Raw genomic sequence first — 21,320 nt, 5'->3', positions numbered from 1 at the left:
GGTTGGATATGAGTAGAGTTGAGAAGGTTCAAAAACCTAGATATATAATATTAAACCAAATCTGGTACAATTACAGACGAAATTAAAGTAGGAGAGGGATGTCCTTCCTAGCAAACCAGACATGGAAGCTGCTTTCCTAGCAAGAGTGTGGGTAGCCTGATTCGCTAATCTAAAAACAAAATCAAACTGACATATAGAAAATTCCCTAACCAGCAAGTTACAATATCTTACAATTAAGCTTAGACTAGTATAGTCTAATTTCGAACTATTCAACACTTCAATGACCAAAAGAACGTCAGATTCGATAATGATATCGGGGCAGTCCAAGGTCTTAATCCAACTTAGGGCTTCTCGAATGCTCAAGGTTTCCACAATAGTGGGGCTAAACTGTCCAGGCAGAGTACCATAAGATGCATCAATTACAACACCCTGATAATTTCGTGCAATGCAACCATAGTCAAATCGCCAAGAGCTTTCAAATACAGCAGCATCAACATTACACTTGATAACATTATCTGGAGGTTTTTTCCTTTGTCGAAGCCCAAATTGAACTGAAATCAAGCAACCAGCTGAAGCATGAGTAGCCTTTAGCCATTAAGAATGGAGATTGAAGCCTATTGGAAATTGACAGTAGCTATCTTGCTCTTGTCATTCCATACCACATCATTTTATTTTGTCGAATACACCATAGAATAGTTGCTGCTAGCTCAATAACTTGCTGCTCACATTGTTGTACTAAGTTATCCCACCACATTGACAGAGAATGCAAAGAAGAGACATCATAAGTTTCTTGCAAAAGGGCAAGATACCAGACCATGAAAGTCATCTTCTATCTTATTATGGCAAAGCGAACAGCATTCGGTCACTGCCACACTTCTCGACTGTAATGCCTTCAAAGTTGGCAAACATGAAGAAAGGATCGCCATAGGAAGTTGTTGATCTTAGCTGGCACCTTAAACCTCCAAATGCACCTCCAATTAATACCATCTGTGTGATAGGATTGAAACCTCTTGCACTCAATAATAATCTATAACCACTTTTAACAGAATATGTGCATGGAGAGTTAAGATCATCTCCAAATTCATGAACTCATTATAAAGTAGCATAGGCTTCATTATTTAGGCTTGCATGATCTTTTAAGTCATAAATTTTGGCCACCAAACTGAAGTGTTTTAGGGATATGAAAAAACACACTTATTATTATTTTTTAAATAACATAGGAATTCATGATCGACGTATACTTATTTTATGTGATTTATCTAACTTACATGATTTATAAACTAAAAATTGTGGTGAGAGAAATCTGAGTTTAATAAGAACTGGAACCGATCTAATAATGATAAAAAAAAAAGTATTGGAGGTCACTGTGGAATCGAGACCTTGGATATCGTACCTCTTGGTTCGCCTTTCACTAAAATCGAAGTAGTTGAGTCCAGCTCAAATCTGGCAATACTATTTACGCCGTTATGATTCAACTTGTTGAAATCGATATAATTCGAAGGACACCCGAGTTACTATTTAAATTTAGGAACTTGGTGAAATACTTTTGATAAATATTTGTCAAGATGCAATGTATAGTATAGAATTAAAATTTAGATTAGAATTTAGTATCAGGAAACCCGTAACATCGATCTAAAACATTGGGATCTGGGATAATTTTTAAAAATCTTGTGTTTACAGGCCACACGCCCACACCCATTGATTGAAACAAAAAATAAATGAATGTGGATAATCCAACTGGAATATGGCTGTATTCCTCCGAGATTATCTGCAAACTTAGTACAATTTTTGCCGGTACGTCCAGGGACACTGCAGGTCGACTTACTACCAATCTTTGAATCAATATTTCCTAATGACTATACCGATTAAACCATAAATTGAATTCAACATAATTCTTTTCTTTGAGAACAAAATATATAAATATAATATTTCAAAATAAATTTGAATATTTAGTTGGATTACTCGAAGGGAACAGGCCCTTAATTTTTTTTTTGGGGAAAAACAAAGGATGATGGGACTGCTTTGGCCGATTAACAGAAGTGGGGCCTAATTAGAAATGATGACGCAAAAATGGACAAGAGAGACACAGAGTACCTCGTTCCAGCACCCCCGCAAAATATACTCCTATAAATCCATCAAGCACTCGAAAGAAGAAAATTATCCAATTTTGCAAATTAGTAACAAAAAAGAGTAATAATAATTAATGGCTTCTTCTTCTCGTAAGATAATTCTAGCTGCCCTTTTAATCTTCTTTCTGTCTCAGGTAACCAATGTAATTATTCCCGCATTTATGGTCTCTTGGTTTGTTTGTTCTTGTTGCTTTTGTTGTCGAGTTTTGTGCGTTTATCATGTTTGCCCTGGAATTTTGATTGTCAAAGGTTGGAATTGAAGAAGTGAAAGGTGCTGTTAATAGAAGGCTTTTACCGTATATAGGTATGTTTTTGTTCATATTTTTGCATTTTTCCCTTCGTAAATCCAGCGTGTTTTTAGTGGGATATTAAAAGTATGTGAGAAAAGAACATAAATCAAACTTCATGTATAAATATTTTCAAAAAGTACTTGAATATTTCTCCCAAAGCATTCTTCAAAACTTTGCAGATTGTGGAGGATTATGTGAGGCGAGGTGCAGCTTACACTCGAGGCCCAATCTGTGCACAAGGGCTTGCGGCACTTGCTGTGCCCGCTGCAAATGTGTGCCGCCGGGAACCTCCGGCAACAGGGAATTGTGTGGAACTTGCTACACCGATATGACTACACATGGAAACAAAACCAAATGTCCTTAATTGTCGATTATTAAATAAATAACCTATGATTTCCCATGTTTACTTTTCGGAATTTTATATTACAATATAAAGTAGTTATTTTCCCTATGTTGGAATCAGTCCTGAAAACTTTGTTTGGTTCTACTTCCAAGTCTCCGTGTTCTAATTTTGTTCATATATTAGTGATTATGAATTCCTTTTACCTTTTAATATCAACATTCAATCGGTCCGACCCGGTCCAACAAACCCGATACTTTGACCGGGTCACGTACTATTTTGAGTTGGTAGGGAATCCAAATGTTCAAGGCCCAACTAAGTATTCTTTCAAAGCCCAATATTTATTGTTGAGACAAGTCCAAGGATATTTTATCGAGCTACTATTAAGAGGCCCGATTGCGATTATGAAAACACTCCTAAAAGGCTACAGGAAAAGTGCATTATTGACTATAAACTAGAGTGGATTTAAATAAACCTAAAAATTTTAATTAGAGTTTGGGATATTTTAATATATACTGTATGATTTATTTGTTTCTTATCCAATAAAATAAAAATACTTCATTTAAAGAATAATACCTTATATATGTATAAAAAATTAAGTTTTTTGTGAGATGTTCTCATGAGTTTTTTTCTGTTAGACAGATAAACTCAATTCATATTTAAAGTGAAAAATAATATTTTTAGTATATAAAATATTAATTTTTTCATGAATTGGAGTTTCACATAATTAATCCGTAAAATTGTTTAACATTATATTTTCTCAAAAACATAAATACTTAACATGCCAAAAATCAATAATAAGCAAACCACAACAAATTCCGCTGTCTAGATGGACGGTTGTTGAGATATTTTTGATCGGACTAATTTTGGAGGACTCATGCTTATGTTTCTCGGCTTATGTAACGGGTTACGTAAATTTTGCACACGTCACGCATGAGGCACCTATTTATAGTCGAATTTAGATGTGTGAACCCGCGTAGGAAAACCGCGTCATCCTAAAGAAATTTCATTTGTCAAATGAATACAACTGTCTCATTAATATCTTTGTCTGTTTGTCTGCTACATTCTTCTGCCGACAGAGGTTTTGTTTTGCTTGAAAGAGGTGATGGAGAGGAAGAAAAGTGAGGCTATGGGGAGCAATGCTAGAAAATGGAGGGATTTGGCTTCTTTAAACCTTTATCTCTTATATAATATAATATATAATTGATTCAGAATATTTACGTGAATGCAGAACATAAGATAATAAATTTCATTAATCGAAATTATTAATGGGCCAGAACCCAAAGTTACATGGGCTTAATCCCAAAGAAAATTAAGCCCCTTTCTCAAAAGCTTCACAAAAATAGATCACTGAAACTGCGACTCAAAGACATGGCTTCCTCCATATCTGCTGCAACATCAATCCTCTACAATTCTCCTGCTTCGAAATTATTGTCTTCAAATATTCTTTCCTCTTTTCTAAGTACACCCAAAACTCCTCTCCTTCATCTTCATTCTTCTTCAGCTTGTGTCAAAATGAGTGACAACTTCATTTGCCGGGCCGAGAAGGAGTACAAGCTCCCAGACCCCATCCCAGAATTTGCTGATTCTGTATAGATTTTCTTCCTACTCTCAACCCGTAGCTCGATGGACTTGAGCTTGAAATGACTGTTTTAGTTTGCTTATAAATGATGTGTTTTGGTATCAGGAGACTGAGAAGTTCAGGACTCATTTGGCTAAGAAGCTGTCCAAGAAAGATATGTTTGGGGATTCAGTGGACGAAGTTGTCGGAATCTGTACTCAGGTACTTCTTTTTTTTTTATACCCATTTTTCCTGTGTTTTCATGGATTTTTATACTTTTTCTCCTTGTTGGCTGAATGTGTAGACATGATGTTTGCAAAAATGCTGAAATTATAGACAATAAATTTTTAGACGCTGCCAAACTGGTTTCGTGCATTTAGACACTTCCTCCTCAATGTGCATATTCGTACAAATGTTAGGTTACTAAACCCCCCAGATTTTTTAACAGATCTTCAGTGATTTCTTGCACACGGAATACGGTGGTCCAGGAACTCTACTGGTGATTCCATTTATCGACATGGCCGACACTCTAAATGAGAGAGGTTTACCTGGAGGACCTCAGGCCGCTCGAGCAGCTGTAAAATGGGCTCAAGATCACGTCGACAAGGATTGGAAAGAGTGGACTACATGATAGCATGTTTGTATAATGCCTTAGATGGATGGTGCGCAATTCTTTCTGTGAGAGCTTCTTGAATTCCTCTCAAGAGTGAGTTGAGTTTTTTCTGCCCTTTCGATTCTATTCGTATTTATTGGTAAAACATTCAAGATTCAATCGCCAATGTGAGACCATAGCCAAAATCGCTCAACGTGGTTCAGATCCAGCAACCTCCTGAAATATATGATATGCCGCTAATAAACATGCCCATTTGCTAAACGATAGTGAACATAAACAGTTAGAAATTTTTGTACGTTTATATTGACTCTTCAAAAACGGATAGAGCAAATGGCACAGGGTCAATAACAAAAACACAGAATAAGATCGCAGAACTTCATAAAATGTAAAGATGTTTTATAGAACATCAATCCCCTGACTCAACTTCCCTGTCAATTTCTCTTTATCATTCGTGCCAGGAGCCATTTCATTGATGAGGGCTCTTGTCGTAGTTCATTTTGTTGCAAATATTCACTTTTGGCATACTCACGTTTTTTCACTCATTTTCTCATCAACGGAATGTACTGTTCATAAAAGTTAAGGAGGCAGTCTTCATATTTTACATCTCGTTACACCATAAATTATTTTGTAGTATATCAGAAACTATGTTGCAGAAATTTAGTTAATAGACCAAAAATTGAATCAGAAAATATCAAAACTCACCCCATAATCCAACCACAAAGCTTCCTGTGGCCTCTTCTCTGTCACAGGTTCGCTAGATGTGTCACCTCTTGAAGAAGAAAGCTGCCATGAAAAATAGGTTCTTCTAACTCAACAAAATTCCTTTGTTACTAAATCAGAGAAATTATTGCTGCTATACACATCCAGATTGCATGGCATGTAAAAGTTTGTGGGCTTGTCTCACAATGTAATTATTGAAATTTTTTACGAGAATTGAATTTGTTATTACTGAATCCACCTTCAGTTTCAGGAAAAGAATACGACTTTTTTAAAGAAGACCCAACACTATATGGATCATAAAACCAAATAGGACCCAGAATCAAAATAATCACCCTTCAACCAAATGCTAGAACCATTTTCACACCTTTTGGTAGATGAACGATTACACGATAACTAGATAAGTTAATCTAAATCAAATTTATCACAAATACGTGCAGATCATCTAACCTGAGGAGGGCAATGCACAAGGGTGCCAAAAAGATCTTGAGTAAGATCGGAAGCTCTGATGGAACAAACACCATTTTTAAGCCAACAAGAGAGAAGATACTTCTGTGTGTCCTTGGGCATGGAGTAGTCTTTGTACACACTAACAGGTGGATCACATATCTGCCACGAAAATAATATAAAAGAGGCTAGGCTAGTCAGTTTGTTAGTTCACATGAATTACATACCATTATATTAATTTTGTCATATAATTGGTAAGGAAACAAGTGAAATATATGAGATTAATTGTATTATTCCGTTACATCTGGAAAATCCGATTCACAAGAGATGGTTGAACAAACAAGACATCTGACAGGCTTTTGAGTTTGCATTATAGTTTAAGCCAATCTGATGGATTTTAGTAGGGAGNTGTCTGAAGGATTCTAAAATTTCTCAATCCATAATGCCATTCAGGATATACCCACTTTAGCAATGAATCTTTTCACTCATTTCGACAATTTTTATCCACAAACCCCCAACCTCTTCATCGACTATATGAATTTTTCTCCTTTAGTCACTCCTCCGCCAAATTCAGACAGAAAAAATAAAAAAGGAAAGCATAAAGGGCACTTTCAGCATTACATGAAGTCAACAGTTCCTTGAATCCAAGCAATTATTTTGATATACCTCATTCCAACAATAAAGTAGAAATAACTTCGAAATGATTATAACACCCATTATAAAAAAAAAAAAAAACAATACAAGCATCAGACAACACCGTAAAAATCAGCAGAAAACACAGAATCAACAGAATACAAGTAAAGACTACCGGTAAATCAGAACCCAAATGAGTGATCATCTATACTTCGAGGCAGAATGAATGATAATACCGGTAAAATATCGATGCAGCTTCAATGAACAGCAAAGCTATTGCCAATCTAGTGTTTGATGTAGGCGTGGAGGAAGGGGTAGGCTGGCCGCTTTGCTTTGCAGGGTGTGGAGGCCGGGGGAGCTTCAATTGGGCTTGGAATTATATATTTGTTAATGGGCTTTCATATTAAATCTTTAGGCATATCTGTCTAATATTCCATTACCCAATAGGCCCAATTTGTCGTGGAGCGCAGGTTTTTTTATTCAGCGATTTTTTACACGTAATAATCGTAATATGTTGGTATAAATCTTTTTTATATGTTTTTTTCTCATAATATTACAATTTAAATGTATTTCACATATTTATGTTTTTAAAATTTTTAAAATAATCAATCAGGTTAAATAAATATTTTAGAAAATTGGGGAAAAAATCCAAATATTGACGATTATTATCTATATAGGGGTATTTTGGGAAGCATAAAAAACATATCAGATTAGCGTGATTAACATGTTATTGCGTTAGCCTAGAGGTTTATCCAATACCCACCAAATTGAATAGTAGCGTTGTAAAATATTTTTTCTAAAAAAAAACTCTTGATTATTTATTTATGTGGATTCAAGATTATACAAAGATACAATTGATCAAATCCCTTTTTACGAAGTAGCAGTTCCTTTATCTTTTGGATCGCTTTATCATGATCTTTCAATTAGATTTGACAAATTGGGGGTCTTTAATCAAATTGACTTTCAAATTAATGTCATTTTCTATTGTTTAATCAAGAATTATATAATAATTAATATGGTGTGGTCATTATGTTTTTGAAAAAATATATACATTCAATGATGGTCGTTTTCAATGTTAGGAACACTGTAGACTTTGTGCCATGAAACACTCTCCTCCATTTGTATTTGTTTTCATGTCACCACCCAATAAATTAAATACTGTGTTTATATTCTCTCAAAACTACTACATATAATAACATTCGATTTTATATTAATTATTAGAAAAAAAAAATTGATATAAGTGCTAACAAGCTTAGTTTATGTTAAATGTTGGGTGTGATGAGTATAAAAATTGAGAGACTAATGGAAAATATTGTCGTGCTATCGGAAATGCTAGCATTTTAAACATTACGTCGGCATTCGGACTAAAATTAACAAAGAACCAACTTACATTATCAATACGTAATTTTGATTTTTTTGAAAATCAAAAATCAAAATAGCTCAAAAATTTAATAATGGACTTATCATCTATCCAGAATTTTAATAGGAAGAAAACAAGCATATAGATACACATATAGCTTATAAGGTAAAATTAATATTAATTAATCAATTGACACTTTAGGAAGAGTCTGAGAGTTACGACAACTTTGTGCCCGAACAGAAAATTGAAATTCAGCTGCCTAACATATGAGTAGTAATAATAATAATAATAAATTAATTAATTTGTTTGGTATAATTTTGAGAAACTAATCTGCATTAAACGTGGATATCTTAATATGTGGTTGAGTAAGTGTCTTGTGAGACGGTCTTACGAATTTTTATCTGTGAGACAAGTCAATCCTACCGATATTCACAATAAAAAATAATACTCTTAGCATAAAAAGTAATACTTTTTCATGAATGACCCAAATAAGATATCTATCTCACAAAATACGACCCGTGTCTATGCAGTTTAAGAAAAATACATGAATTTTAAAAGAGTTGTTTCTTGTCTATTGACCTTTGGCAGAAAACGTAAATATACAATTTTATTAAGTAATAAAATATTAATTATTATTGCACGCTAATCATGGTTCAAATTAAACGACAAACTGGCATTTTTTTTTATAATTAAGGGGTTTTAAAGTTAATTCACATTAGCATATCTTTTGAGTTTCGAAGGCTTTTTATTTTGTAAATAAATACCTTTCACCTTTAATATTAATGATAAATATAACACAGAGAATTTTTATTTGCAGTGTTGCATACACTCCACTTCATATATAAAACTTATGATTAAAATGGAGTGTAAATAACAATTATCAATATTTCGATATGATCATTGGAATGATTATTTTCTTAAGCTAACTACGAATTGATTAGTAATTAACTTTATAAATACACGAGATAGAATAAGAATGATAATTTTGTAACAAAAATTTGTAAATCACAACTTATTATGACATCAGTCATATGAATAATTCAAAAAAATCATAAGAAGCCTTTTCACGAGTTAATATTATGAGACATATCTTCGACCCGATACGACACGTGAAAAGCATTACGTTTTATGTTCAAAGTATTATTTTTCGCTGTAAAAATATCATTTTTTGTTAGTTATATTAAGTAGAAAAATTGTGTAATATATACTAATTTGAGAAGTGAAAATTTCATAATCCTAGAAAAATCAATGTTAATTTTTAATACTCCACTGCCCAATCACGTCGAAGGAAATAAATGGTTCGACTACGACCCAAGTAAATTAATAATTCTACACTTGCAGGTTATATATTATACTTAAAGTAACAAACAATCTTGGCGTGTGATTTAGGGGTTAAACAAATTACGACGGGGAAATTATTTTAATAAAATGGGCAAAATAATCAGTAATAAAAATAATATTCTAATTTAGTTTGCATTACATATGAAAACAAATATTTTGCCTGCTATGGGACGAAACACACGGGGCCTATTAGTTTGATCGACAGCCCTAGGAAAAAGATGGCACAATACATATAAATATACATACACGCAAAATTGTGTATGTATACATTTTTGATGTATTATAATGGAACAAGGTCCCATTAAAACTATTTTTGGTTTTTTATGTTAACATCCTAAAATGTCTCTAATTTTACTAATTAAAATTGTTTGAAAAATCGATACAAGAAGGGTAAAAAATTAATGTTCCATTTTGACTGTTACACTTTTTCAACGTATCTTTTACTCGGATCAACGATAAAATAAATATTATTTTTATGTTAAAAATATTAATTTTTATCGTAAATTTGAGCAAAATTGACCCGTCTCACAAATAAAAATCCGTAATACTTATCTAATAATAAATATGTATGAATAATGTATATGTATGTTCATCAATCATCCCACATCCAACACAACCCTGGATCTCATCCATAGGATGCGCAAAACAACTATGCCTCTCACTAGGACGTTGACTAAAATTATTTCCTTAAATAATTCCAACTTGGAATTGCATCTCACTTTTTCCTTAAATAATCAACTTGATACTCATTGAAAATTTAAGGTTCGATTTCAGTAGGTGATATTAATCCGAGTGCAGATCTCGAATTTAATATAAACTTGAAATCACAAAGGAGACCGTTAGAAAGGGACCGAGAGGGTGTCCGGACGTAGCCCCTCTAACGCTCAAGTCAGAGACTGGGTATATAATGAGATACCAGCTAAGAGTGCTGCTAAAAGTCAATATAGTGAATGAATAGTTAGACTCTCAAACCTGATATTTATAGGAAAATATTTGGGTCGGGATGAGTCAGTGAACCAAAATCTGGATAGGGCTTAATCTTGATGGGCCTCGTCGTAGGGTATGAGATCTCAAATTAGTTACGGGAGCGGGAAGTATGTTATTAACTCTAATCGATTTTTTAATAAAAAAATTTCTTACTTAATTTTCCTTTTTAAAATAAAACACAGATTTAAAATTTGTAAATTATTGGGAATCTAATAATCTATTAATGTTTTTTTATTTAAGAAAATTTGAGATCTCGTTTTAAATTTGAGATATCGATGTTATAACGAATCTCATGTGAATTCATGGGTAGATCCAATGAAAAAGGTGAGCGTACAACATGATCCCAACTTCTGAATGGAAATATTTCTAAATTAATATATGATTTTTTATTTAATTTTTTTTTGGCATAACTCGAAATCAATATATAACACTCCTTTAATTGAGAACGCAAGCTGTTTTTTGGTCTTAAGTCAAGCGGAGGCATGTGCATTTACTGTCATTTATTTAATGTAATGTAATAAATTCAGCCCAAGAAAAATTCGCCAAGGCTTTGACTCTGTAAAACTCATGTTCATATGAGTAGGTTTTTATGAGAGTGTTTCATACTTTTATATTTATATAATATATTATGAGTCTATCCAATTCATGTTTATTATTAAAAACTAATATTTTTGGAATAAAAAATATATTATGAGTCTATCTAATTCATATATATATGTGTGTGTGTGTATGTCTATATATATGTATATATATGGAAGAGAGTATTTGAAGACTCATCTAAGTAAAATTTTATTTTCAATTACACAATATTTTAAAATCTTTAATCGAACGGGTCATCCTATAACTTGGACTAGGAGGGTTGGGAACCCAGATAAATCCTATAACTCAAAGTCGGGATAAGAGCCAGCTCGGGTACCATCCCCGGAACTGAAAAAATACGGGCATTCCTTGTCACGCTCTGAAACTCAGGGTTAACACCGACGTTGTTTAACAACCACACAATCGAGGAACAACAAGCCTCGTAGTATAGTATAAACCGAAAACCAGTTTATTTCTTAAATTCCAAAGGAAACCCATTGTTTTAACAACCAGATGAAATAATAATGCGAAAGCGTTTTACAAATAAATAAACAAAAGATTCGAAATATCTAACTACTACTGGTCGCGCGAATCACTAGCCCCAAAATTGTTCGGACTCTTCTTCCTCAACCTGTTCATCGGATTTATCTGGGAAGGGGAAAGCAAGGGCGTGAGTATTTTGGGAAATACTCAGCAAGTGTGGACCGAATCGAACACAATATAACAACATGCATAAAATTTCGAAGCACAATTCATATACAACAAGACTCGTTTCACATGCATAACATTGATCAGGCACTGAGATTCCTCTATTTTCTATAGTTTACTGATACCAGTCCCTAATTTTTACTCTTCTAAGGGAGCGAGATCATATAATTATTATAATCCCACCGTGTAAGGGCCATAAACATATCATATTGAGATTCGCACCCATATACAGTCGAATCCTCGCAGTGCCTAAAACCATATGACAACCAACACAAGAAAGGAGTAGAAAAAAAATTTGTACTCTACCGAATTTTCGAAAACGAACATATGCATAATCCGAAAATTTAACTTTAAAACAAGTCCACTTACTTAGGTTTTTGAATGCTAAAAACGTGGTGCACGGGTTCGTGGATTGGATTGCTTCTTGCTCCTTGTTCGGGCAGCACTTCGGCTCACGATCTAGGCTAACTTTGGACGATTTTTTAGCAAAGTTTCGGCTAGGACAGGCAGCTGGAAATTTTGAAACTTTCAGCTATAGGTCTCGAATTGTAGCGTGTGTTGAGGAGTGGGGATGATGGCATATTTATAGGTGAGGGGAGGAGGCTTAATGTGGCAGCCAAATCTTGCTCGATTGGTATCAAAATCACACAATTTTCTTTCCATTTCGTCACCAAATCTTACAATTATTTGACTCCAATCATCCCCTTCCATGTCTGATGATTTTTCTACCAATTTGAGCTCTTTATTTCCTAATCTTTTACCCTAGGTTGGCTCGAAAATATGGTATAAGGGAGGGGAGGATTTTCTTCCATTCTTCTAACTCAAGTTGCATATCATTCAATATTCAAGCGCACCATATTTAGGCAAAAGTATAGTGGAATTCGAATTTTTGCAATATCATGCCTTAATTCCTTGTATAGTATCTCTCAATCTTGCCATAATCCTTAGAATATTTCGAAAAAATGCTTGCCTTAGTGTAGAAATTAATGACTTGGCAATAAAGATTTCCAAACAAATATTCTCCAATATGTTTATCTTATTTGATACAAGAATCAAAATCTCATGCTCTTAAAAATTTCCTTACAATGTTTAATTTAAAAGGTTTGAAAATCCAATGTTTAATTAAAAAGGTTTGAAAATCTGTCCCTTACATTCATATTGTCATAAGTAGCAACTGAGTAATGAAAACAATATCATCATTATTTATATCTATATAAATACCCAGATTTTATTAATGGTAAAGCATTCAATTTCACTTACTATTTCCATAAGCACTCGATATACATTTTATGTATTATATTTACAAACAAACGTTTAACTGGATCGTCAGAGTGGTCACATCAGAAAACCTCACGACGCCCCACAAATGTTCTTTGCTCTTTAAAGTGTACATACTATTCAGCAAGGGTACTCTCCACCTAATCTCTAGTGTGCCCAAGAAGAAATCTATCCGATCCGGTATAATCGTCCACAATGCTCAATCTGATTTGGCCTATCGATATCATTTTATTATTTAAAAATTTCAAATTTTTATATAATTAATAAGTAAAGAAATTTTACTAAAAAAAGAAATAAAAAAGATAAATCGACAAATATTACCCGAACATTTTTTATTTTAAAAAAATATATAATCATTTTATTGAAGATGGAAGAAAAGAAAATCCCGGACGTCCAACAATTTCAGGTAGCCGACGTCCACCCCTGTTTAATTGACATGACAAGCATATGTTAGCAGTCGACCCACCCATGGTATTAATGAAATGGGTTACATATATGTAACCATTGGAATTGTGAAGACAGCGCATAATTGATAAATACATTAATTCCATGATGTCCCACCCGAGGGAGCAGTTTCCTTGTTTCAGATATCCTAAACAATAATTGATTTCGATGAGATTTATGAGGTAGGCCGTAATATATTTCAAAAATATATTTAAAAAAAAATCAAGATTCAAACATAAAAAAAAAAAAAAATGAAGATTCTATTGAACCATGCCAATTTGTTACTGATAATAAATGTATGGGGCTTCACTACATTTTCAGTGTATGACTGTAATTTCAACTCGGAGTTGGTGGTTGGAAGGGCTCCATTACGAATGCATTCAAGAATTTAGTATTTGAGATTTAATCACTCAACGTTATTTGAGTTGATAGAGTAAGTAGACATTTGATCAATAGTCAAAAATTCGATTCTCCTTATCAATATTTTCTTACACAAGCTTTTTACACAATGTTTGGCAAAATTGGTTTATCTCACTGAAGTGGTTTACAAGTTATTGTGTTAGTTTGATGATTTATCCAATGAACACCACAAGGTAGTGACTGCACGTCTCGCGTCATAAAAAAATTGTTTAATATTTAAGAGATAGAAATTATGAGTAAAATATATATAAATAATTATATTTGGGAGGGTGCCAAAATACGAATTATATGAGTATAATGGATAAAAAAAAAATTTATCTATTAGTATTATCGATTAATCGGTCAGTGATAAGACAATAAAGTTATAATTGACGTTATTTACACTTTGTTTTATGTTAAATGTACTCTGTTTTATGAATAAAATAATTTTAAATTTTACTCAAAATAATTTGCAATTTATTTTATATATGTATTCTTCACATCCGTCCAAGTATTTTATTTCCAAAACTATTAATTAATTTATCTTCTTATTCCACTCAGAATAAAGTAAACTTGGTGTTCAAAATATTCGTTTTTATATAAATTCCAAACTTTTTTCTCTTTTTTTTTTAAAAAAAATTATAAAATTTTTACTAGTAAAGATAAAGATACACACACACATGCATGTAATCATCATATTTGCCTCAAGATTTTGTTTGTTAATATGGTCAAATAGAAGCTAGGCTTGGAGAAATATTAGGGTGTAATATATAATACAAAATATATGGATCTCATAAGATTTTTGTACGACTCATATATTGTCAAATGTNTATTGAAGCTTATGTAGTGTATATACACACACACACTTTCTCTATCTTTATAATATGACTAGATAAAGAATAAATCTTCTAGCATAACACATTAGTTAATATCGAGGAAATTTTATTTTTTAGTCATGTATGTTATCAAATTAGAGTTTTAGTTCTGCATCTTCTAATTTATTTACAATTTTAGTCGTTTTTCATTTCGAGTGTCGATGTGATATTATATAGGTATGTCAGCTGTACGTAAATACTGCAATGATGTCATATTAATATCATGTTGAAAAAATAATTAAATTTGCCAAGAAAACAAATATAGTAGGGCAATCTATGTTTAAAAATGAAATTTGGATATATTCAACTTACAGATAAAGGGCAATCTATGTTTATTTTAAAGAAGTTTGAGAACTTAATTAATTTAATTAATTGATTATGGATAATAATTTAAAATAGTTACTTTTGTTTGCTTTAAGAATTTTAATGAAAACCTTAAGTTCTTTGGTTTTGTAATAGCACAAACAACATTTAAGAATGGGAATGTTTTCAAATTTGGGACACGAAGGACCTAAAGAAAAAAGATCAAAAGTTATATTTATAGCTATTGAATGTGTACTAATTCCTAGGTAATCAGCAATTATCATAATGTCCGCTGTCTTTATCGAATGATTATGGCAAATATAAATTGATTATTGAATCAGTGGGAACATACAATCAAATGCACACATATATATCAGTGAAACAATGCAAATAACCATATCTAGCAATCCCCAAGATACCAAGAATGAAAAAAGAGAGATGGATGGTTTGAAATGCACCAATTTAGGGCTATTTAGAGGCGAAATACATCGTCGGACGACGTCCGATACGTACAATTTCCGACACCCAAGTGATGAAGCTTTTGTGTGGCAAAACTTAGTTTAAGAAAACCAACATCCCGGACATCGAACTCAATGTTCCGTATAACCTTAGGGCGGTTTCTGTAATATATGCACAACATGAAACTGCATGGCTTAACTTGGTTCTTGAACTTTGATTAATACCTCAGGATGTCGGAGCCTTGTTCCCGGATGCTGACATGAAGCTTGGACAGCATCTCACGAAAGTAAAAAATGTCAGATAAATTAAAACTTTGATAAAATCTCACTGGAAAAAGAAAGAACGTGTCTGAATCCATTTAAATAAGAATTTAGTACACAAAAGTTTACCATAATATAACTTTAAAATTGTAGGTCTTGGAGTCGGTTAAACTTTTTTCTGGGCTTAATTAAGATGAGGTAGATTAGTTTTATTCTATAATATGTGCACAAAAAACTCATGTGTGACGGTCTCATGGTTTAATTTTGTTAGACGAATATTCTATTTGGGTCACATATGAAAAAATATTATTTTTTATGCGAAAAATATTATTTTTTATTTTAAGTATGAGCATGGTTGAAACGTCTCACAATAGACCTACTCTGATTTACTATCACAATAATTTTTTATTTATTACTTGATGTCACATTTTACGGACATAAAAATCTCAACATCCTCAAGAATTTTATCATTAACTTCTTGGCCACACAGAAGAAATGGGTTTTGAAGGATATGGAAATGTCTGAGTCCGTAGGTCAAGGTAAAAAATGGCAAACGAATAAATGTCGACCTTTAACATTGAACCACGTACCATGGTCCGTCCCTAGAGCGTGAAATTAACAACTTTCTTATTATAAAGACATTACAATATTGTTCACATTATATATGTAATTTCAAATCTCCACGAGACTTCCGTAAAATAAAAATTCGTTTTTTTTTTTCTGGGTCATCAAATTTCTTTATTTGGAAATGTTTTTGAGGATTAAGGGAGTGTTTTGGATAGCTTATGTTTATTTTTAACTGATTATTTTAGAGATTATTTTAAAGTTTTTGAGAAGCTAAGGTAGGAAATATTTGGAAACAGAAATCTAAAGTTGGAAAAAACTTGTGTGAGACGGTCTCACGGCTCGTATTTATGAGACAGATCTCTTATTTGGGTCATCCATGAAAAAGTATTACTTTTTATGCTAAGAGTATTACTTTTTATTGTGAATATGGGTAGGGTTGACCCGTCTCACAGATTAAGATCCGTGAGACGGTCTCACATGAGACCCACTCTCTAAAGTTAATACAAGTTAAATTTTTTGGAGAATAATTGCTTCCAAGCTTTATTTTTAGTTAAATGACAACCATATCTTTAAACTATATAAAATTGATCTATTTTAATTATCTAAAATTTGATATTCACATCATTAACGATATGTTTATATAACTATTATTACATTACAAATATTATATCAAAACTAATTTGTTTTTTATAACATGAATGCTTGAAAAAATATATAAGATCCATAAAAATGACAAAATTTATATATAATATGTATAAAAAAATTCTGGTAATAAAAAAGCGGAAGAATAAAAAAAATCTCAAAATTATTTCTAGCTTTTGTTTAGAAATCATAGAAGTTAAGCAGAAGTTGAAATTAACAAATAATCCAAAGCACTTCCAGTTAGCTAGAAGTCAAGAAGTGCTTTCTATAATTTTTAAATTGGAATACTGATGTGACAGTACACATTGATACCATATCAGAACTATTTCCGATGAAAAAAATTTGAATACAAAACTCATATGAGATCATTTTATGGATCAATTTCATAAAACGGATGTCACATGTAGACTTCGTCCATAGCAGTGTAAAAAATTAACAATTTTACATAAAATTTTTATTTTTTATTGGTGGGGTAGGAGATATACGTGTATTAATTAATTGTATCTATAACTATGTATATAAGTTTAAGAAATGTTTATACAAAACAATTTAAAATCTGAAATCAAAATTTTAAAAAAAATTGAACAATAGCCAAGGTATCTCTATTTATATACATCCAAACCAATCAGGCAGCAGTGGAGTACGCAGAATCTAAACGGAACACACACAACAAAAAACTACGGTCCCCTCCACCCGCAGTCTCTGCAACCCACGTTTCCTGGTGGTATATTCCGACGAATCGCCGGTGACCTCCGAATCATAGCCCAGTAAAAGATGATCAGACCAGAATGACGAATGACCGATGGTCTCATTCGCCATGTCACTTCAGTGCTCCGACTGCTTCTCCGACCTTCTCTGCTGCGAGGACTCAAATATCATATTCTCCGGCGGCGAAGATGACTCTCCGGAATACTCATCGGATATCCAACCTCGGTTTCCCGACGTCGAGGAATCAATCGCCGGACTTCTAGAAGACGAGAGAGATCTCACCGGAACGAACATCGATAATCATCAATCGATCGATGCATCTGTCAGAACTGAATCCGTTGCATGGATTCTCAAGGTATAATCCTCTTCTAGGTCGCGATTCATGATTATCGATATTTTTTAAGCACTTCCGGTTTTCAACACTACCATGCGCTCAGTTAGCCTTCGCTTTCAAGGTTTTGATTTGTCAAATGGTAACGTTGTTCATTGTCATCTGCGTGATTATCGTATCGGCATAAGGATTTAATGAACGAGTTAAGCTGAGTGCTGTGATGCTAACACTCACCGCGATGGAACAGTGATCAGCGGCGCAGAATAGAGCAGAAGGTTCAGTTTTTGGTATTCGGGAGGATTTGACGGGTTATTTTGTTGTGCAGGTGCACCGTTATAACGGTTTCCAGCCATTAACGGCGTTTCTCTCCGTCAACTACTTTGACCGTTTTCTCTACTCCCATCAGCTGCCGGTACGATTCCCGTCACCGTCAATTCTTAAGGGATTTTATAATCATTTTTCGTGATATTTTCTTAAGTATAGCTCAATTAGTCAAAATATGATGCATTAATTTTGTAATGATATATACCAAATATTAATTCTTTTTTAAAAGATAATTCACATTTAACAAAATTGCAAATTAATGGTTGGATTAAGAAGTTATGTTGACAAGATGCAAAATTAACAAATTAATTATACCATAATTTTATTCGGCAACCCACGACTAATGAACATTTAATAATGTAATATTGTTTGGTTTGATATTGAAGACAATGTGTCACACTCGCGGAATACATATAATTAAAGGTGTTTCAATGGATTAATGGCGTAAGATGGAGACTTTTGTCCATTATGTCAGCTACATTTGCTATTAGTTAGACGCAAACTTTCCATTAATTAATTGAATTATTAAAAACCCTATTTCTGATACTTATCATAATGCTTAATTTGTTCAATGAAGTTGAATTTAGGACATGAATGAAAATTTTCATTTTTGGATTAATACGGATTTAAAAATTTGTGAAGCAAAACTTGTCGAAAATTAATTACTATAAAACTTAATTAAATCCCCTAAAAGTGTAAGTTATGGTGGTCTATTTGTCTTTATTAGTCTCTAATAATCTAGCAATGTGTTCCGATATGCATCATTATTGGTAACACCTTTGTTCTTTTGTTTGTTTTGTTACTGATAATTATGACTAATCTTTATTTTATTCTTTTTAATTTTCGTTTCTATTTATGATAAAACTAATGCATATTTTTTCAACACGGCTTGATTAAAATAATAACAGATATTGAATGGATGGCCATTGCAATTATTGTCCACTGCATGTTTGTCATTAGCAGCTAAAATGGAGGAACCTCTGGTTCCTTCTCTTTTGGATCTTCAGGTAATTATAATAATATTGTTGATCCCATGTATTAAATACGGGTCACGTGAAGATTCAATACAATTTAATTAATTCTCATTTCATAGGTCGAAGGTGCGAAGTTTATTTTTGAACCAAGAAATATTCAAAGGATGGAGCTCCTCGTGCTGAGGGTATTAGAATGGAGGCTTCGATCCATTTCTCCCTTTTGCTATCTCAGCTTTTTCGCCCTCAAAATTGACCCAACCGGAACTTATACCGGGTTCCTTGTATCAATGGCAAAAGAAATTATTATCTCTACTATACAAGGTACCAAATATATTAATTCAATTACTTTGCACAATTTTAAATATTATTGGGTTCTTTTAACTTATTTTTTAAAAAAAATAAAAATAAATCTTCAATAATATAAAATTTAAAATCTTGTATCGTCTCCAATATATTATTAAATGAATTATTTGTATTTTTTAGTAAAAATATATACGGTGAAATATAATCCACATATGACAGAGACCAGCTTTCTCGAGTTTAGACCATCTTGCATCGCTGCAGCAACAATGCTTTGTGCAGCAAATGATCTGCCGAAATTTTCCTCATTCACAGTTCAACACGCTCAGTCATGGTGTGACGGACTTCAAAAAGTACGAAAATATATTATTTACGATAAAAAATACGATCAACTTTATCATAAAGAATAATATTATTTTAATTTGCAGGAAAAAATCACGAGTTGCTACCAATTGATGAGACAAATAATGTCCAATAAGACGAATAAGCAACCAAAGGTACTCCCCCAACTCCGAGTCATGCCTCGGGTGAGTAACTTCTCTAGCGACTCGTCATCTTCCACATCTTCCTCCTCCTCGGCTCACAAAAGGAGAAAATTAAATAATTCATCATGGGTGGATGATGATCACAAAGGGAGCTCTGATTAAGGAGCGCGGGAGGGGTCTAAAATTAAAAAGAAAACCAACGACTAAATAAAATGGTGGTCCAAGGTTGTCTAAAAAAAATCCTCAATATTTTTTTATCAGAGGGTGGAGAAATGAAATTGACTAGAGGTGGTGTAGATTAATAGTGGCTATATAGTGTGTATGTACAAGAATCTGGACATTTTTGGGAGATTTTTATTTTAAAAAAAACCCTTTATTGGTGGGCATTTGCCATCAATGGATGGGATCGCAGATTCCCAAGGGAAGGGGATTTGGTACATAGTTATTATTATTCTGGTGTGAGAAATTAAAGCGAGAAGAGGAATGAATTGTTTAATGTGTGTAGTGGAATCGTGGAGTGAATGGAGTGGGGAAGTGACTGGAAAATTCAAAGGTGGTGTTGATTATTGTCATTGAATTAAGAGCTTCATGGGTGGGGACCAAAATGGGGCAGTGAAAATCAAAGAGGGCCTGTCAAAAATATAAAGATTGGACTTTGAAATTTGAGCTGTGGATGAAATACAAGTCAAACTTCTTCCTTCAATCAATGAGATCAGTGATGATACATGCAGCATATATATCGGATTCGAGTTTATATTAAATTTATGTGCACAAACCTACCATTACTGTACTAAAATCTGCAGCAAATACCCCAAGTGAAGAGAAAAGAAGATAAGATCAGATCATGGGATGACAGAGAGAACATAGATATCTTTTTTTTTTAATTTAATTTTCGAGTGGTGTAAGTTCACGCAAGGAGTGTGTTCTACACGTGTGGATTTGTGCTTTTTTGGCGGGAATTTCCCCTTTATTTCTTGTCCTGACCGTATATACTGGACTTCAATTTTTTTTTCTCTGGGTGATCATCGCAGGCACGTGTGACGGATACACGTGCATGGCATTCTTTTTATTAATTTTATGGCTTAAAGTTTGGCCTAACTATACAAAGGGTCTTTGGGGCCTTTTCTTAAAATTTTGTTTATGGGTGTTGAATTAATTTTTTATGCAATAAAAATCAGACTTTGTATGAATGAATATATATATATATATATAATAATTTCATATTTACCATGTACACAGATTTTTTATTTACTTTAATATCCCCCC

At 32.9% G+C, this 21,320-nt stretch overlaps 4 protein-coding genes across 4 annotated transcripts; 3 read left to right on the top strand and 1 right to left on the bottom strand.

Annotated features, from left to right (window-relative positions):
- Window positions 1-50: 50 nt before the first annotated feature.
- Window positions 51-926, bottom strand: LOC140990155 (uncharacterized). Its single transcript, XM_073459732.1, has 3 exons — window positions 810-926; window positions 117-585; window positions 51-61 (listed from the first exon to the last, which is right to left on the bottom strand). The coding sequence occupies exons 1-3, from the start codon at window positions 924-926 to the stop codon at window positions 51-53; spliced, it is 597 nt and encodes a 198-aa protein (XP_073315833.1).
- Window positions 927-2,117: 1,191 nt separating this feature from the next.
- LOC140990541 (snakin-2-like) lies at window positions 2,118-2,972 on the top strand. Its single transcript, XM_073460275.1, has 3 exons — window positions 2,118-2,263; window positions 2,379-2,433; window positions 2,599-2,972. The coding sequence occupies exons 1-3, from the start codon at window positions 2,204-2,206 to the stop codon at window positions 2,781-2,783; spliced, it is 300 nt and encodes a 99-aa protein (XP_073316376.1). The 5' UTR covers window positions 2,118-2,203; the 3' UTR covers window positions 2,784-2,972.
- A 1,042-nt stretch (window positions 2,973-4,014) lies between these two features.
- On the top strand, window positions 4,015-5,094 carry LOC140989364 (protein PLASTID REDOX INSENSITIVE 2, chloroplastic-like). The gene is made up of 3 exons (XM_073458565.1): window positions 4,015-4,349; window positions 4,447-4,542; window positions 4,769-5,094. The coding sequence occupies exons 1-3, from the start codon at window positions 4,050-4,052 to the stop codon at window positions 4,949-4,951; spliced, it is 579 nt and encodes a 192-aa protein (XP_073314666.1). The 5' UTR covers window positions 4,015-4,049; the 3' UTR covers window positions 4,952-5,094.
- Window positions 5,095-17,551: 12,457 nt separating this feature from the next.
- LOC140989917 (cyclin-D1-1-like) lies at window positions 17,552-21,057 on the top strand. Its single transcript, XM_073459454.1, has 6 exons — window positions 17,552-17,995; window positions 18,297-18,383; window positions 19,204-19,302; window positions 19,389-19,590; window positions 19,792-19,922; window positions 19,998-21,057. The coding sequence occupies exons 1-6, from the start codon at window positions 17,735-17,737 to the stop codon at window positions 20,214-20,216; spliced, it is 999 nt and encodes a 332-aa protein (XP_073315555.1). The 5' UTR covers window positions 17,552-17,734; the 3' UTR covers window positions 20,217-21,057.
- The last annotated feature ends 263 nt before the right edge of the window (window positions 21,058-21,320 follow it).

Source organism: Primulina huaijiensis, chromosome 12 (assembly GCF_012295235.1).
Source record: "Primulina huaijiensis isolate GDHJ02 chromosome 12, ASM1229523v2, whole genome shotgun sequence".
Lineage (NCBI taxonomy): Eukaryota > Viridiplantae > Streptophyta > Magnoliopsida > Lamiales > Gesneriaceae > Primulina > Primulina huaijiensis.
The sequence above is the reverse complement of the archived record's forward strand: the minus strand, read 5'-3'. Positions and strand labels throughout refer to the sequence as shown.

Coding starts and splice junctions, on each gene's coding strand:
- LOC140990155 (XM_073459732.1), bottom strand. CDS start 926: ATGGCGATCCTTTCTTCATGTTTGCCAACTTTGAAGGCATTACAGTCG. Junction 586..809: donor AAGATGACTTTCATGGTCTG/GTATCTTGCCCT, acceptor TAATGGCTAAAG/GCTACTCATGCTTCAGCTGG.
- LOC140990541 (XM_073460275.1), top strand. CDS start 2,204: ATGGCTTCTTCTTCTCGTAAGATAATTCTAGCTGCCCTTTTAATCTTC. Junction 2,264..2,378: donor TAATCTTCTTTCTGTCTCAG/GTAACCAATGTA, acceptor TGATTGTCAAAG/GTTGGAATTGAAGAAGTGAA. Junction 2,434..2,598: donor AAGGCTTTTACCGTATATAG/GTATGTTTTTGT, acceptor AAAACTTTGCAG/ATTGTGGAGGATTATGTGAG.
- LOC140989364 (XM_073458565.1), top strand. CDS start 4,050: ATGGGCTTAATCCCAAAGAAAATTAAGCCCCTTTCTCAAAAGCTTCAC. Junction 4,350..4,446: donor TCCCAGAATTTGCTGATTCT/GTATAGATTTTC, acceptor TTTTGGTATCAG/GAGACTGAGAAGTTCAGGAC. Junction 4,543..4,768: donor TTGTCGGAATCTGTACTCAG/GTACTTCTTTTT, acceptor ATTTTTTAACAG/ATCTTCAGTGATTTCTTGCA.
- LOC140989917 (XM_073459454.1), top strand. CDS start 17,735: ATGGTCTCATTCGCCATGTCACTTCAGTGCTCCGACTGCTTCTCCGAC. Junction 19,303..19,388: donor CTTCTCTTTTGGATCTTCAG/GTAATTATAATA, acceptor CTCATTTCATAG/GTCGAAGGTGCGAAGTTTAT. Junction 19,591..19,791: donor TATTATCTCTACTATACAAG/GTACCAAATATA, acceptor CACATATGACAG/AGACCAGCTTTCTCGAGTTT.